The 18,824-nt window shown below is 35.4% G+C and overlaps 1 protein-coding gene across 4 annotated transcripts in view; it reads right to left on the bottom strand.

Moving 5' to 3' along the window:
- Positions 1–18,620, bottom strand: part of CDH18 (cadherin 18) — a 166,436-nt gene extending 147,816 nt beyond the window's left edge. For 3 of the 4 annotated variants that reach the window (XM_065630181.1, XM_065630180.1, XM_065630182.1), the window contains exon 1: positions 18,393–18,620. In XM_065630181.1, coding sequence (XP_065486253.1) covers positions 18,393–18,620 — 228 coding nt within the window. The remainder of the gene's footprint in view (positions 1–18,392) is intronic. The other variant, XM_065630183.1, reaches the window with a different exon arrangement.
- Positions 18,621–18,824: the final 204 nt, after the last annotated feature.

Genomic DNA, 18,824 nt, shown 5'->3' with positions numbered 1-18,824 from the left:
AATGACCTCTCAACCAAGGTGAATTCTGAGCTGCAGAATGCTTGCTGGTACGGGAGATCAAAAGGAGAATTTTTCTCAAGTGAAGAGTTCAAACAGAGTTTTCAGAGTGGAGTTACATCTGCAGAAGCTGCAGGTGGTTTGTTGTCTTGTACTTTTACTTGAAAATGACAGAAGTCTCACTCTTCAGCTCAGGATATCCAATCCTCATCTGATCAAACTCTTCCCCTCACATCCTTCAGGCTGTCTCACATCCCTTTATGTTTCAAAAACTGTCATCATGCATCCTAACTTTCTTTCAGTTTTCCCTCCTTTGCCCTGTATTTTCCGATGCATCTTAGCCTTTAACACTCATCTATTTGTACACTCCACATGCACTACAGCCCCTAAAAGCCCATCTCCAGCTGCGTTTACATTGAATACACAGATAAACTGTGATGAAAATCTAAACATCAGCCTCTAGCATTTAAAATTTTTGCTGAATGAGATGATGAATTTTGTGAGAATGATTGTGTGCAAAACTATGCAGTAAATGGAAGGATATAGAAACATATGGCAAAAAAATTTACATTTGAAGCAATATATAGATAAACATTCATTAATAATTATAACATTTTATGCACTTATCACTGCTGTATGATTAAATAGGAAATTTTCTAATGGAAAAACAAGCAAACAAGAACAACAATAACAAAACCAACAAACAAAAACCTGTTTGCTTTTAGAACTAAGGCAGCCAATGTGGAATTTTTATTAAAGTAAATAATTCAAAGCTAATGCACTCTTTGTCTCCAGGCCATCTGTGTTTCAGCCCTTCCTAAACACGTCTGAAGGCTCCATGGGTAGGTCCTTCTCTACCAAAATACCCATATTTAATTCTGTGAAGGCAGATGCACACCTGTGTACATATGTAGTACACATGGAATCGTGATCAAGTTGAGAAAGACAGCTTAAAAATACAAATATTATATAGAAACACAAATACTGAACTCCTGTTCTGCTTTTTTAATGGACCATTAAGGCAATTTTCACAATCCTACATGCGTTTCTAATATAAAGAAGAAAGCTTCCGGCAGCCAGCTTATAGCACATGATACAGCTGTGATAACAGCTTTGCAGAAAGACACCAAGGACACAGACACTCAGTAAAGCATGAGTTTCCATGCTATTTCCTCTCTGGAAGTGGTGCTTTCACTATCATGCTGTTATTCAAAAGATTAGCATTTGAAAGGAATACTTGCTTGTGAAAGTCTCAAAATGCTCAAGGACAAGTGAAGCCTTGTGACAGCAGAATTTAATTTATGATAAAAATCCAGAAAATAGTTTCATAGTCCACAGTACATTGGGATTACAACATCTAATTACATTAATTATTACAGTTAATTAATAATCAATTAATCAAGTTGTATTTGTTGTATATCTCCCATGAATGATTAGTCCAGCCACACAGCTTCTCAGTGTGCCCTTTGCTCTGCAGAATGGTCAAGAATTGTCCCTTTACACCCTTTGAAATGTTCAGTGGATGAATAACAGATCCTTTTACTCATCGTCTCATCCAGGTCCTGCTGCCTCCACATATAAAAAAACCTTATGAAACCCAAGTCAATAACAAATTTGGCTTCTGTTTGTCAACTGAATGCTAATAAAAACCATAAAGCATTGCTGCAATGCTCAGGAATCTTTCTGATGTCAGTCAGGGTTCTATAAAATTCCCAGAAAGCAGAAGTACTTATTATGATGAAGCCCAATGTTCCTGTTTACTTTCATTTTTTAGAACTATATGTAACATTTCAGATTTGCAACCCTTTTGTTTTCGCTTGAAAGGCAGATATGGGAACACCACAGGAATTACAAAAAATATTCTACATGGACATCAAAGACAAATCATCCATTTTATTCTCATAGTTGAGTTTGTTTCAAAATTCAGATGTGTCATATAACTAATGTAAAAGCTTAAAATTATCTATATTCTTGGAAGAAGGACAGAACTGGAAAAGCTGACCCAAAACAGAATGAAATATCCTGAAAGGTGACCAAACAAGTTTACTGTAATTTTATGCCTGAACTTTGATTGATCTGAGATTAATCTGTACAGACACTACATAGTGGCCACTTGAGTAATTTCTTTCAACACTTGCACTTTCTCTTGCTACTATAACCTGTGTTCTTTATTTCTCATGCACTTTTGCTCCATACATGATATTTTTCCAACGAGGAGAAATCAAGTTCTTCAGGTGTTATCTTAGAACTACACGTACTTCACAAAACATCTTACTATACAAAGTTGATTAATGATGTCCCCTCTGGAGAAAGGGTTCTCTGGGAGAACTTCACAGAATAAACTTGGAACTGGTTTCTGTCAGAAACTGTTGAAAGTGTGCATGAAATAAAGAGCAAGTATGACACAGACCACAGCATCCAACTGAGTTGTATACAATTCTCCTTGATTTTCTACAGGTGTGGCAGGACTTTCAAATACAAAATTGAGAATTAATCTAATTATTTGTCATTTACATGAGGTGAGAAACCAGTCTGTGAAGTTCAGAATATTGACACATTAACATGGTTTGATAGGGTTGTTCAGAAACTCAGTATAATCAAGTAAAGGTCTATAATGTTAATATGATGTTAGAAGTTATCAATTACCATGTAAGGTGCTACATCTCCTGTCTAGTAGGCTGCAGATCTCCAACACTTTAGTGCTTATGCTCTGCTAAATCAAGACAGTAGAGATACTGATTTCTCTCTGCACACGATCTGCACATAGAAGAAGAAAACAAGGAAATGGTAGGTGCAGAGCCTTCTTTTACACTGTATGACTGTTAATTATAGGCTTCAGTGGAGTGATGAACATTTCCGAGTACAACACTGCTTGTTAATTCCCTTGTTTTGTGTTCTCAGATTATATCTTCAACCATATTTGAGCAGATACCAGTAACAAGTCTGCATCTGTCTGACTTAAAAAGCATTTGCCTGTTGTGGTGCCAAAAGCTGGGAAAACTGACTGCCTCTCCATGTGTACTCGGGGGGTGTATGTTAGAGGAAAACGTCTAGAAAGATGCAACTCAATTGAATCGAAATTGAGGAATAAACTTTGGAGGTGTTTTGGTTTTTTGTTTTTTTTTTTTTTTTTTAATAGATGTTGGGATGGGAAGTGCAGGCTTCTTGTTATATGATCTTTGGAACCCAGTTTACTTCCCAATGCCTCAGCTGAACTCCATAAAATTAAGTTTCAGAAGCATGCTGTGAAGGTGAATTAACTAATATTTCTCAAGAATCTTAGGACCCTAAACTGTAAGCCATACAAACCAAAACTAATCCACATTTTTTCAGTCTTGCTTCCCATTAGCTGCTCATGTACTTGTGAAATATTAGTGTAATATGTACTCTTGAAACATATATTATCTTCCCATTCAGTATGTTTCAGAATGAAAAAGGTTTGAAGAAAAGTGCATCAATCAGCTTTCATTCAGCTTCTAGTGCCCACATACATACGCTATTCAGTTCACAAGCTGATATGATCTTTCATCAGCTGCCACATGGAGCTGAGGTAACATGAAAATTAAATCATCTTTTAGCCTACAAAGGATCCACATGTGATCAGAGAGCAAGGTGTTCTTTTAGAATCACAGGTGCAACAACACAAAGAAAGATTAGAAGTACCAAATATAATCATGAATTGCTGGAAAGGGGAAACTGCAGCCCTAGAGTGAAATTTCAACACATGAAGGGAATCCAGCTAAATAATGAAAAGAAGGAAGTGTTTCTACAGAATCTCAACAGAGTCAAAAAAGTTCGTCTCCATTTCTTTGACAGCACTGCTGACTGGGCAGGGTGGGGATGCAGGTGTTAGAAAACACAGTAACTATTGATTGGAAATGACTCAGCAGAGGGGAATACCATGAGAAATGAGGAGCATTCAAAATGAAGATTATTCAGAGTAAAACAGAATGGCTGACAAACTGGAGCACTCTAGCTCTCTCATCTGTAAACTGACACACTGAGAAGATTCCTTTTCTGCACTTCCTTGGTCTTCAATAGACTGAAACATTTCAGATATTTTTTCTTGGAGGAATAATATTGTTGTTTAGATGTTTCACCTTCAATAACTCATATTGCACCTACAGATGTACTTAGGATCCTACACTGATGAAGACAGCTCCTGAATATCATTGGGTTTTGTTTGGTTTGTTGGTTCTTGTTTGTTTGTTTTCTGGGAGGGAAGAAAATGTATTTTTGAGATCACAAATGGTTCTGGCAGTTCTGAAGAAAATTTGTTACAAAAGTGTCTATTGAGGAAGAAGGGAAACTTTTACATTGTGTCTAGAGTTGCTGTATGGTTTGATACTTGTATCACATTTCCACATAGGATTTTTTTTTCATTATCATTTGCTACAAAGGCTGACAGGAAAAAAAAAGTTCTCTCACAGAAAATAAAATCAACACAAATAAATACTAGTATTCTATAGGTTAGAACACCTCTGAGACATGTAGAAGAATATCTGTTTGCTGTGTAAGTGGTCAGTACAAGCCTTATGAGCTACTTAAGTTATGCTGAAATAGCACCTTCAGAGATAAGGATTACTTATATTTCTGTAGGATTTCTTTGGTCCAGTTTTCTCAGATAATGTATCCAATACACAGTAAGATCATGTCTCTTCTCCAAAATCTACATCTAAGTAGATCAAAAGTAGCCATAGTAAGGTTACTGCGTATTATTGCTGACATTGTGTATTGATACTTAAAGGTGTGTCTCTTTCGTGAAAAAAACAGGAACATTACCCTAACTTTTTGATTTCCAGTGAAGTATATTCACATATGCTGCCTAATTACATGATATGTATTCTTTCTGCTACTATTAACCACTGTGATAATTATCAACATCCACACTGAAGTCAGAGAAGTCATTACATTCAAGGGACAAAAAGCGTCTCTTTAATAAAAACTATTGCTTTCTGCAGTGGATTCACCAAGGGGAAAATGAGACATAATAGATGAAAGACAGCATAGTTCAAGGTAAGGCTGATAGCTATATTAGTAAGAAATTGGTCACAACTATGAACAATTACAGAATTTCCAAATCTGGCAACACTTTTAAAAATGAATATATAGGAGGAAGAGAACTCTGAGTATCATTGATTTGGGCTTCTCAGTGGGATCTGATTTTCCAGAATTACCAAATATCTACTCCCTGAAGTCAAAATCTCGAAAGAAACAAATCAAACAAGCCAACAACATGATTCATTTCCTAAACAGTGCACTACATTGGGGCCACTGAGTATCACTGATCACTTGTAAGACGGAAGAGATTTTTGATTTGAGGTTTGGGTTTGGGTTTGGTGGTAGTTTTTTGTTTGTTTTTCTTCCCCATAAACTGTAGTTAATGTTATAAGGGATACTAATGTACATGGATTTCAGCTTTTATCTGGAATCTACATCCCGTTTTACATTATCCTTATGATTAATGATTTAAATAAAAACAAACCTTGAATGAGTCACTGTAAATCACCAGTTTGCTTTAAGTACGAAAACTATCTATTATATAATGAATGTATTCCTTGCACTCTGAAAGAAACATGACACAATGATTTCATACAATATAGAGCAAAAATGGTTAATCTTCTTCCTCCAAATAAAATGTGAAACAAGGGTTGCTCATGCTATTACAGACATGTAAAAGAAAAGTTATCTAAGAACAGAGGATGGACTGGAAATGCTGAGTTCATCAGTAATAGCCTCTGACATGATAAAACTTGGAATAATAGTTAATATGACAATAAATCCTGTGGTAAAGGCGTGCAATGGGCAAAAGTGATTTTTGTTAACATTTATTTGAGCTAAAGCTCAGCTATCTATATTTATGGACATGCAGCTCTGACTTCTTAAATGCATGGATTTTCTGTAAAATTGCTCTTAATATCAATGTGCCATAGTTTTTACTGCTGAATTAACTCATTTCATTACTGACAGACTAATTAGGAACACTGATGTGACATCAAATGTGAAATGATCCTATATTAAGCATTTTATCATTTCATTTGTAAAGAACTGCATTGTTTTCTTTATTTCTAGTCTGTCATGCTATTTTTTGATTACTTACACTGCTCATAGAAGGGAAGAAAAGTGAAAAATCATATCTGATTCACATTCCTCACACTGCTCGTGACTGTCTAGGCCACTATCTAACCCACTTCACCTCTTTTCAGTCAGAAAAGCCCTCCCCTGCTCAGGTCTTCCTCATACTACTTCCAAGAAAGTAAAGCGATCCCTTCCTATAAGAAGTCCTGTACTCAGAAAGACAACAGCTTTAAATGAGCATTGTAATTCCAGAATTGAAGTTGTTAATTGAAAATGTGGAGTTTCTCAGATAAAGGTGACTGATGATATAATTAGTCACTCCTCATACAGAAACTGTTCTATACATTAGGTTGGCCAAGCAGACCTCAGAAAAGTTTATTTTGCAAGACTAGGGAAAAGGATAAGGACATGACAAGTATGTTTTCTGCGTGAGACACTGGTGTGCTATGATTTTTACAGTAACATATTTGGTGGTGTTTTTTATTCCCTTCCTAATAATTTCTAATATTCGATTTGTTCATAGGATTTTTTCTAATCATTTAGATGATCGAGGTTTATCTTAGAGCTAATATAACCTTACAGTCTTGTTAATGAGTGGTAAGTGTCAACTCAGTTAAAACCGCTCAACTCAGCTCAAGTGCCTCATTCTACTTTTATCTGTATTGAATTTCACTCAGTCTTGCAAGATCCTTCTGCTGCATTTCTTTATGGTTGGTCTTTCCCATTTTTCTTCTCAATAGCTTAGTATAATTAATGAAATGTGTCATCTGGCTACTCGCCCTGCTTCCCACAAATAGTTTTAAATGCTAAGTGGCATTAATATTCCCCACATTTCAGTTTTAAGGAGTGGGGTTGGGTTTTTTTGTTTGTTTGTTTGGTGGGTTTTTTTGTTCGTTGGGTATTTTTCGAGTTTTTCTGTTTGTTTGTTATATTGATATTACTGCACACTTTGATCAGATACCAAAGTTTTTTTAGATAAGCATTAATATACCAAAGTTATTTAGTTAAGTATTTCTTCTTGGATTACTGCACAAGGTACATGTGATTAATCATTGTTTATTTGTTGATTTGTTCCGTAGTCTCTTCTACAGTGCCTCAGTTTGAGACTCTTCCTTTGACGTATTCATCATGAAAGGACCCTGCTGTTCTTCCCAAGATCTTGCACGGTAAAGAGATTGAAAAAAAAAAAATTCTAGATTTTTTGCAACAGCCTTGTTTAGTTCTCTTTACACCTTTTATAGCCCAACTGTCCTTTGGCATAGCAGGCTTTTATAGACTTCCTCAACCTGATGTTTCTAAAGAATTTTTTTTTTTTTTTATTGCAAGCTTTTCCTCAAGCTTTCTTTGATGGATTACTGTGTTTTACAATTAACATGTAAGTTTTCTCAGTCCCTTCTATTTCTCTTTTAAAAAGACTGCCTTTATTTGCCCTCCCTTCTGCGCCATTTAGTCATTAGAACATCCTTTAGCCTTTCATATCTTTCTGGCAGGTGCTTTGCATTTGCTTGAAGCATTACTTAAGATCAAGTTAAGCTTTAGTTCTTCTTTCGGAAGTTTGATGACTAGATAATTTATGAAGCAGTCATTGATTATGGTTAGAGCCTTTTGATACCAGGCTTCAATCTCAATGTGAAATTGATCCTGCCTTCCAGGGAGCAAGTGAAGTCTCCCATTAGCACTGCGTTTTTTCCTGCCTTTAGAAGGTACTTGAACACCCTCAATACGTCATCAACAACTTTGTTATTCCAGTCAGCAGGGTAATGACAATGTTCTTGTAGTTTTAAGATTACATCTGAAACATCCATATAGATGTTCTTTTATTTGTTGAAATGGTTAGGTTTAATGACTTGACTCAAGGCTTTCAGAGAGAAAGCATTCATATATCAAGGGTATGCAAACACTGCTTCTGCAATACTTTACCATGTCCAAAATTATACCTTGTAGGATATTACTGATTTTTACAATTAAAATTTATAATTAATATTAAGTAGTAAAATACATATAGCAATACAAACATATTTATAATTTTATTCAAAAAAATGGACCATGCATTCAAAAAGAGACTATATTTATGTTAATTGTAAGCACTTCAATTTGTTTTGTAAAAATATACAGAAATGTCTTCCTAAACAGGCTTTCTTAATTAAAAGGAAGGGTTCTGTTTGCGGATTGCACCTCTTTTATTATCAACATAGTATCACAAGAATGGCTTAAGTGGTTCCTTTGACTGATATGAAAAGGCTTCTTCAGTAGAACTGTAATTACTGGTGCGTCTTTTATATGAGACTTGGAAAAAATGTATTATTTATACTAATGCCTTTAGTATTGAGCATGATAATTCACTGGAAGATAACGAAACAAACAAATACATTTCAGCAACAGTTAAGGTTACACATATCTGACAACAAAATAGACAAGGACATACCAATACTCCATGACAAACAAATTAATTGTACACCAAACACAAAGTAAATCCCAAGTGTAAATTTATGAATACATTTATACCTGATGATTCCAATTCTTGTTTATAACCTAATGAAAAATTTCAAACTATTGTGAGAGTAAACATGAAGACTTGATACAGATGTTCAACATATAGGACAGCTACACTACTACTCCTGAGTAAAAGACAGGCTCTTCTGGTGAGTTTATTCTCCAAGTCCTTTAATAATATCTTTCTGTAGAGAGGTATCTTTGTACCTGTCCTATCTTCTATCTTGAACAGCTCTGTACAGGGAGCTTGACTTTTAGAAAACCTCATCTAAATTCTGGAGGCAACAGACTCTAGCAAATAGACCCAAGGTCATAAGAATGCAAAGACTACTTTAAAGACATATAAATTCACCTCTGCTCAGGTTTTTGGCTTTAAGTCATCGAGCATAATCTGAATGCAAATATAAACTCTGCACTTTCTTTCCAAACAAAGATGTTTGTGTTCTTTTCATTACTATTAAAATGTTGTTTAAGTTCAAGCTGATAAACTTGTGGGAATAACTATTTAAATGAAAACTATCTGCTTGTCAAGAATCAACTAGAGCTAACCTGACGAATAGAAAAAGAAAATGAAGAAAATCTGAAATACCTGTGTATTTTAGAAATGAAATATTTACAAGGATGATTAATCTAAAAATTCACCACTGTGATTTTGGTTTCATAGACTACGTTAGCGTTATACGATTAGAAATAATTAAGAATTTTTAATAGTAAACCTTAGATCTCCTGCTTTACTTCTTCTTGTCTGACAAATTTCTATTGTCATTAAAAAAGTGCATGTGTTCTAGAACACAAATACAATATGAGCATTAAATCCAATTCTAATAAAACAACTGAAAGATGATATGTAGGCAAAGTATCTAATAAAGCAAGGAGCAATTGCTGAGAAGGCAATACATTCAAAATCAACCAGTGTGACTCATTACCTTCAGTGCCATACAGAATACAAGACGAAAATAAACCTTTGCATATTCCACTAAAAGCCTAAGGATATTGCAGGCTCATACTCAACTTTTCTTACTTTCATTCATTTTGAGATGAATTAATCAGTTGTTAGACGTGAAATCCCTTTTTTTTACAGCCATCTTCACCTTAGAAAAAGATAATATCTTCCTGCACCTGCACCCTGATGCAATTATGTTCCTGCTGTACACAGTATGATTCATAGTAGGGATATGAGGACATGTTATAATACTTAATCAAATTCTATTTAAGATTACATAGACAGTAAGTCCTGGAAGGACTGAACTGGAAGGAGCCTCGCAGTGAGTGAAGCTGCCCTCACTTCCAAACAGGTCCATGAAAGGGCCACAACTTGGTATGTTTTTTAAAGGTCACTATGACAGCCAGGAAGAGCAGTAAGAAACCACCAAAATGTCCGGCTTCCAAAAACCTCATGGCAGTCACTCAACTGAGAGAATCAATACACTAATTCTGATTTTGACACCAAAGTACATTGCTCTAAGGAAACGTGAACTATTAGAAGCAATGCCTATGCGATCAAGCCGCTGCATATATATCAATAGACACATGTTTGTGCACACAGTCCCGTGTTGGTGCCCCTGGGGTCTGCGGCTTTAGAGCCTTAGACAGTACCAGCCAAATCTGACAGAAGCTTGAAGGCCTCAGGGGATCATCAGTGCCTATAAGCAAACATGGAAAAGAAGGCTAGATGAAGAAGAGAAATCTATTACAATCTAACTTCATTGTAAGTGTTCTGGTTGAAGGAAATAGCATATTACTAAAGAAACCAAACAACAGCAGGGGAAGCATTCACTGAAGTTCACCAGTGACACCACTACACATAGCTGTGGTTTTGAGTAATCGTGGTGCTTCCTGCTTTCAGACATTATGCATTTATTCTTTATTACAAACAAGTACTGGGTAATTTACATAGTACACATTGCAAATTATCCTAAATATTGTACAGAAGCACAATTTAAAAATATCTATCTGGTATTCACTTCAGACAAACTCAATTACTTCATCTTCCTTTGACTGCATGTAATGCTGTTATCTCATTTTAAAAGCAAAAGGTGTCTGTAAAAATTCTCTAGGATACACTGCAGCTGTAATGGATTAATTTCTTCATAAGGTGAATTTAAACTCATGCTATCCCACACCTGTATCTATGATTTTTGACACGCACAAAGTTTGTGTGTGCTACAATATTAAAACTGTCCACATTGCAGGTATCTCCTATTTTTTGACATTTCAAAAACTTAATGCGAAGAAAGCACTTGGCAATCTGTAGCAATTCTTGAAATGTTACAGAATGTCAATACAGTAATTAACATCACTGAACCTCTGTATCAAGAACTAGTATTATCAGAGATAAAGATTAGCATGGTCATTTTACACAGAGATGAGATATCAGTAAGATTCTCTCAGTTCTCTTCCCTTGAAACTTTCTAGTCAATTAACAGAAAAATGCAGATATTTAAAATATAAGCATCATAATCTTCGTCACCACTAAAGGAGATGATTTTAATTTTGCCAATGGCATAGCTTTCCTCGTTGTCTTCACTGACCTTCTAGTCAAAATATCCTGTTTGTTATGCAAAAGGATAGTTTCTATTTGGCCAGCAACAAAAAACACATACTAACATACAAGAGGCACCCACCCTAAAAAGAACAGACAACTTCAGACACATCCAAAATCTGCCCTGGTTTTTAAAGGCAACGCTATTCAATAAACTAGAAACTTAAATAACTCAGGCAGGAACAAGGCTGGCTTTCCCCACAAAAAATTACTGATAAAATATTTAAGTGGGAAATGGCAGTTCCACACCTAAAATACATCGGTTTTATCGATATAGCCATTCAGTGTAAAGAACATGTAAAAGCCACAGAACTTCAGCTGCTGGTATGTCAAAAAAATCACGAAAGGGTAAGTAATAAAGAATAAAAACAACAACAACAACAACAACAACAACAAAAAGGCCATCACAAGAACATTGGGGAAGATTAGATCACCTTGACAAAATTATTTTGAACCATTAATTGAAATAACAGTTTCCACATACCAAACTGAAGTTTTGCAAATAGAACTGACAGACTGTATAAAGCTTCCTCACAAAAACAGTTATTACTTTGACATATTATATTTAATGTTTCAATGTTGCTGTTTTGACATAAAAGACCAGGCTTCTTCTTGGTGCAAATCCACATTGACCTAAAAGAAGTTGAACCAGGTAAACACTTTATTCCATGTCTTTGAACTAGGACTGAACTTCAATCTGTTCATGCTTTTCTGTTTGTTTGGTCTGTCAAGTCAAAATGCCCTTGTCAGTCTGTATATAGCCATCTTCTGTCAAAGAACTGCAATGCAAGTACTGTGCTTCAGAAACCTCAGATATGCTTGAACACACTGGAAGAAAGTCAGGTTGATCAGGCTGATGAAAGCATTCTCTTCCCTTGAGTTTAATTTTCTCTCAAAAAAAAAAAAAGAGAAATGAACAACTTTGAATGTTTAAAGAATCCACTTTAAAAATAATAAGTACAACCTAAAGGTCCACAGCATTCTATGACTTGTAGAATTTGAGTAATACACTCTCAACGTCTCAAAAAGAAACCAAATAACAGTTATTGATAGAAGTAGAGTTATGATCATCATGGAGGCTGTGAAGGGGGTCTGTCTGTGCTAACAGAACTCAAAAAAAAAAAAAAGAAAGAAAGAAAAAACAAGTACACATGCACATTTTAATTTTTAAAAGCTTTTGGGCTGGCAAGAGTCTTGAATTAGCTTTTCATAAAAACAAGGTAGAAAATGAGACGATTAACATGATACAGGACCATATAATATTGCACAACAATGACCGCAGATTTGGTGACAACAGTTTAGATGGAGAGGGCACTTTTCCTCTGTTTCTTGGTAAGGCTGCTCCCTGAGCAACAATGGGAGACAGGAGAATAAAGAAATAGGCACTGTTCTATATAATCAGTGTCAGCTTTCCATCAGTTTCAATGGCACTGAATCAAGATGTTATTTAGCAAGAGTAAGGGTGATAAAAATTAGGACCTGAGTACCCAGAGACCAGAAAAGCACAAGGATCAAAATAGATAAAAAGTACTGTAAAAATCTGAGGTTAGTGACCTAAGTCAGTGAAAATGCTGTAATATGGAAGAATATGATTTTGAGTAATCAGGGAACAGAAAACCATGAAGATGGGAGTAAATAGAAAGTATTGTAAAAACTGAAGTTAGTGACCTATGGAGAAACTGTTACAAGGAAGATTTTTTTTCTTTTAATTAAAAGGGATATATTAAAAGTATAAATCTCTGCTTTTTCAGTGCAAATATTTATAGTATCACTTTTTCACAGATTTGCTGGGAGGTCCTTTGGAAGAAGCTGGAGACATCTCAGTCTTAAATTGAATTAAAAATGTGAAGCTAAAATCTTTGCTCAAATGTTAGGTGTATTCATTCAGTGTTGATCTTCCCCCTTTCTAAGAGCCCTGGAAGAATTAAAAAGTTAAACACTTTAACACTAGACACATGAAATAAGTGATTTTAAACCTTGCGGAGCCCAAATCACTCTCCTTTCCTTTTTACTTTGTTTTCTACATAGGTCTGTTTTAGTATAACATTTTAAAGAATCAACAAAAGCCCATAAAAGTGGAGAAAAAACTGTGTTAGCATATTTAGATTGTTATTACTAACATGGTTTTGCTAGCTGTAGAGGAAAATTATTTTACCTAAACTAGCACCTCAAAGGTAGAGAATGAGATGCATTGCATTCTAGATGCTGATTAAGACTCTTGCACACCTTTTTACAAAGGCATGAAAATGGCTAACAAGCCATGTGCAAAGTCTTTAGACATATATAAACTCCTTTTCACTTTCTTTATCATAATGAAAAGCATTTTTTTATCAGAATAAATTTTGGAACTCTTTGCTTATGTTTTGTAAAGGTTATGCTGAAACATCTGATACACTTCATCCTATGCAAACCACAAGCACTGGATAAAAGTATTTTAATTGTAAAACTCCACTTTGTTTCTTCCTTAGTAATTACTCTGAAGTATACATATTTATACTTATTGTCATTAAATCTGAGATGTGAAATTGTCTTCATATGATCAGGGAAGACTAGATTCACTTTCCTGTCTTAGAGCTAATTTATTGTAGTTACATGTCACCATATTACCTTGAAAAATATTTTTTTAATGACAAGTCTGTTACGCTATATATCTGTTTTCAAGAGAAAAATAACAAATTCATAGAATTACAGCCTTGAAAATCCAAGAAACACCTGGTATTTCTTTCCCAATCTAACTTTCAATACAATAATTTGAGGACATTTTAAAAGCTGTTGCTTTCCTCTTCTCATTTCTGTCTGTATTCACACCCTTTTCCAATTGCTCCATACTTCCTTATCTCTACCATCAACACAAATCTGAAAATTTTTTTGAATTGCAGGTAAAATGTAAGAACAAAGGAAAGTGTGACTCCCCTTGTGCCCCAAAGTTGGGAAGAAAAATATAGCTGAAAAACAGAACTGAATATCTGAAAAGCCATTCCTATTTATGTTTCCGAGGACATCTGAAGTGGATTAAGAGGTATATGTTTGGTATTTCAGAGATTCAAAGGTCCACAGAGAAATCAAGTGTCAGTCTTGTTCATTATACTCCTCTGCTATTCTCTCTAACAGCATGACTCTCAGCCTCAAACCAACACTGTTCTTCCCTTCACCACTGCACATTTACTTCTCTCTCCAAAGTAAAAAGGACAGTGAATGTGTAGTTATTACTTGCTTCCAGTGCAACTCAATTGTAAGAAACATCACAAGGAGCAGATCTTCTGGAGACAGGGAGGTGTGAAGGCTCAAAATGAAGGACTGAAAAAAGTACTGTTTTTCTTCTTTCCTAAAATTCTTTATTTGATATTTTTATTGTTCTTTTTCATATCCCGACATGTGAATTATCTAACCTAGAAGCATGCAGAAAATGCAAGAGAAGCATAAACTGTATCAGCCATGGCAACTGAGAAACATTAAAGTTTGCATCCCTAAAGCACAGTTTTTTCTAGATTTCCTCAGGAGAATCTTCATTCCTCTGAGCTGGTGCAGTCAGTTACTGGCTCCTCATCAGGTCATGGGCAGGGCTAGTGAATGCACCCTTTCAGTGCTCACAGCCATGTTTTCATTAGAATTGTTTTCAGAGATGCAAAAGACAAGAAGTCGCATGTAGCTGAAAGCTTAGTTCTGTGGGTTCAAGCTGCTTATTTGGGACAAGGATATTTGCTCTTGCTTAGTCGAATTTCTGCAGTTTGTCCATTGCACACACAAACGCACATACTTGCACCCACAGATGAGCAGTCTGTCAGAACTAACATTGTTACACACTATTGATCATTGGGAAGTTTTCAAGAAACTCTCCCCAAATAATTCATCATTTTAGAAAAAAGAAATCACTGTGGGTTTACATTCTTTAAAGATACCTTTTTTAATACAAAACTCTTTTCGGAGTTGTTTGTTCAGGAAAACATACCCTGAAACTTTGAAGACTTATCCCAAGTGCAACAGCGGGGAATGCGTTTGGTAATACCAGAACCACAGAAAATACCAGAACCACAGAAAATGCTTGACATCTACAAAAGGATCATGTCTCATTTCCACTACAACCTCATTTTTTCAGGATCTGTGTTTTACCATGTTTCTATAAAAGCCTTCTGAGTATGGCTTATATGGATTAATTTATACAGATTTCCAGTCTCCATATGACTTTTTTTGGAGAAAAGAAATAATGACTGAGGAATGGGGATATGCTTGATATAAAAATATAATGATGACTTGTTGTCCTAACACTTGCTGTATAACAGATGATGGCAGGAAATTAATCCATCCTCTTGACAGTCATTTCATGATAAGAATAAGAAACTTTACCATTTTAATTGCAGGCCTACCCTATTCTTGTCTTCAGTGTGCATTTCCATGAGAATGACTGCAATCATTATAACAGTATTGTACATAATGGCTCTGCTTTCTGTGATGTTACTCTGAAATTGGGTGTGAAAAATGTGAAAGGACAGATCTCAAATGACAAAACTCTCACCAGTGAAGCAGAGTAGTCTACAGAGTTAATAACTGACAGAACTGATGGCATGCTGCCACTGAACAGAAGTCCAGAATTAAAGGGCACCGCTCATATAACCCTCCCTCATAAACTGAGAGGCTTTGCATGAAAGCCTCTTGCTAAATTAAAGGCATGTAGAATGAGACCTTGATAAGGTGTGTACAATTATACACAACATAAGTAAAACATCTCTTTTTCAAAATGCGAAGGAACTCATGCATGGTGACCACTACAGAAATTTTGCTAATTACTAATATTAGCATCAGTCTCAGCCAGGCTTTCCTCTTTTTCTGAATTAAAAATATTTACATCAGCTAATATGATTGATCTTTGCAGTAAATCGGGTCATCAGAACAATCTCACAACAAATGGAAATTAGACTACAGATGCTTCTAAGTCCCACAAAGCCTCTACAAAGATAAGCTTGCTAATGTTGAAATACTTAGAGTAGAAAATGATGAATACCACCAGGAATTCTTTGAGGAAGAGGGGAGAACAAATGATAAGTACAGAGTAAGAAATATTCTCAAACAAGGCATGTAGTCACATTCTGACCACAAAGGACTAAAAGAAATCCTACTAATAGATTTCTGTTAATGTAGCATTAATAGAGTGGTCAGAGGATGAAAGAAAATATATAGTGCTATCATAGGAACATAATATTGAAAGGGACTACCCTTTAGCTCACTGAATCCAGGCCTCTGTTCTTGCATGCAATCATGTCTACCAAAGCTTTCATAAAGACAAAAACACTTCACTTTGAAACCCATTCAGATTTTTGTTTTAACTCTTCCTGTTAGTAAACTCTTTCAGAATCTCATTTACTTCCTTATTTCCATTCTAAATTAACTCATGGCCAGCAAAACAACCTCTTTTTTTTTTTTTAAGTAAAAGCTGAATCAACTTAAATGGCTCTTCTCTTTAGTTTCTTCTAAAGTGTATTTATAGGATAATACATGCTCTCAACTATTATTTGTAAGAGTAATTAAAGAAAAATATTTTCTTCCTCACCACTCCAACCATAGTATTTGTTTTTCTCTGTATAGCTTCATTTATAGATTCATTTTTCTTGGCCAAAGTAATCAGAGCAGTAAACAAGTTAACATTATTTTTCACGATGGTTTCAATAACACTTTAGCTCTGTTAGATTGTCTCAGCTTTTGCAGATTAGTATCATATTTTCCTTAAGGTATGACTGTAGAGGCAATAATTGATCTCGTGACCAGATCTCCATCTTCCTCTGTCACACCTGACAAACCAGTAGTGTATAACATAAATTCACAACATTGTTCTCTAAGAGCCTTATCGCACTGTGGTCCTAAGGCTTACTCTGTATCTCCATATTCAAATCTTCTTCATGCTATCTAGCTCTTTCCAGACAATGTTTTCATTCTCATGCAGAGCTTTGTATCAGCAACACGTTTGTAAAATGTTTATTCTATTCCAAAATCATTCATAAAAATGTTAATTGGTCTAAGATGGGTCTGGAAGCATATCTTCTCACCCCCTTACCTATTTTAAAAGCTTCCCTCTCAATGCAACCCACTATCTCCATTTAGAAAGGTCCTTCCCCACCTTACTTTTCCTGCATAAATCTCAACAATTTTCAGTATGCTGAAATACCTGTTATTTTACTAAAATTGGCATAAGTAGATAATTCTTTTTTGGTCTTTGTGTTAACAGTATCTTAGATACAGATGCTCGACTTGCTATTTTTAGTTCAGATGACACGGTTCAAATTTGAAAGTCCTTGCTACCAGACATCTGTGACTTCAGAAGCTACTGGTTTCCTTGGATATTTTTCATACTCCAAGATACAATTTTGAAGATTCCCAGCTAAAAAGAAATCATTCCTTTTCCATGCCCCTATCCCCATTAACCATCTTTCTTGACCCCTCATATTAAACATCTTCCTCCATTTTCGTAAAGGAAACTAAGATTCATCTAGATTACATAATAAATTCTACCATAATGCTGAAAGACAGTATTCAGGGAGAGAAAAGCTCCATCTGTCACATATCTTGCAATAAAGCTATATATACAGTTTTGTGTTATTTTAATGCAAATTTAAAACCCATGCGGATCACATTACACATGATAAACCAGCCTTCAGTTAGCCAGTCTACAACTGCGTCAGCATGAATTTTATGCCTGAAGCTCAATATATATAATATGTCAAAACATAAATGCAGGGCTTGTTGATCTCATAGACTACTGAAAAACTGTAACAAGTAACACGTCCTGCCTCTTCTTAAGAAGAAAGTCACAGAGGAATTCCCTTTGGAGGAGTTCTTTTCCACCCTACCCTCAGAGTGGAAAGAATACATTATGGAATCTAGACTGTAGTTATAGTATTACCTGAAGTACAGTTGAATCTCATTCTGAAATAGTCTGGAAAAATCTTTTAGCAGTGACATATTTAAGCCCCATGCATTTGGGGTTCTACAGAGCTGTTGTAAGAGATCGGCTGCACCCATGCCATGTTTAACTGAGCTCATAAGAAATGCTATTTTATCACATTTTAATATCTTCATCCTATTTACTTTTATTTATCTTTTTTCTGCATAACAAACACAGAAAGTATACATAGACAACTGGCAAGTTCACTATGCATGTCTGTAACAATCCAAGAGGTGTCCTTCTTTAAAAAAGGAGGTGCCATCTAAGGAAATACCTTGTTTTCCTCTATCAATGCCACATTTCAGAGGATGGGAAAAACGAAACCAAAAAAGAAGACAAAGACCTTACCTTTCCTACATACTGAGGATCTGGTCCCATGTGTTCTTCTAAAACAAAGAACTGATTCCACACCCATCCACGCTTGGGACGATGATGTACTTCTGTTTCGCCTTCTATGTGTTTGGTTTGATTTCTAGTCACCTTGATGGAGCCATGGTGAGCAGCCCCATAACACCTCTGCACAAAACAGAGACAAACTAGGACTGGGCAGATACAAGAGGTACTTGTAATTCTCATTGTAGGATAAGCTTCCTGTTCAAGGTTTTCTTTCTCTTGTCTTTTTCAGTTGTAATCCTTTAATAAGTTCCCAAGACAGAAGGTGAAGCCTGGTTCAGAAATACAGTCCAAAATGGGTTTTTCTTCTTGTTCATGGTTTAGCTGCCCATTTGGGAAAGCTCAAATTTTATTTACATTATGAAAAGCTGATGGGAAAAATTGATA

Source organism: Caloenas nicobarica, chromosome 2 (genome assembly GCF_036013445.1).
Source record: "Caloenas nicobarica isolate bCalNic1 chromosome 2, bCalNic1.hap1, whole genome shotgun sequence".
NCBI lineage: Eukaryota > Metazoa > Chordata > Aves > Columbiformes > Columbidae > Caloenas > Caloenas nicobarica.
This window is presented reverse-complemented; position numbering and strand designations above follow the sequence as displayed.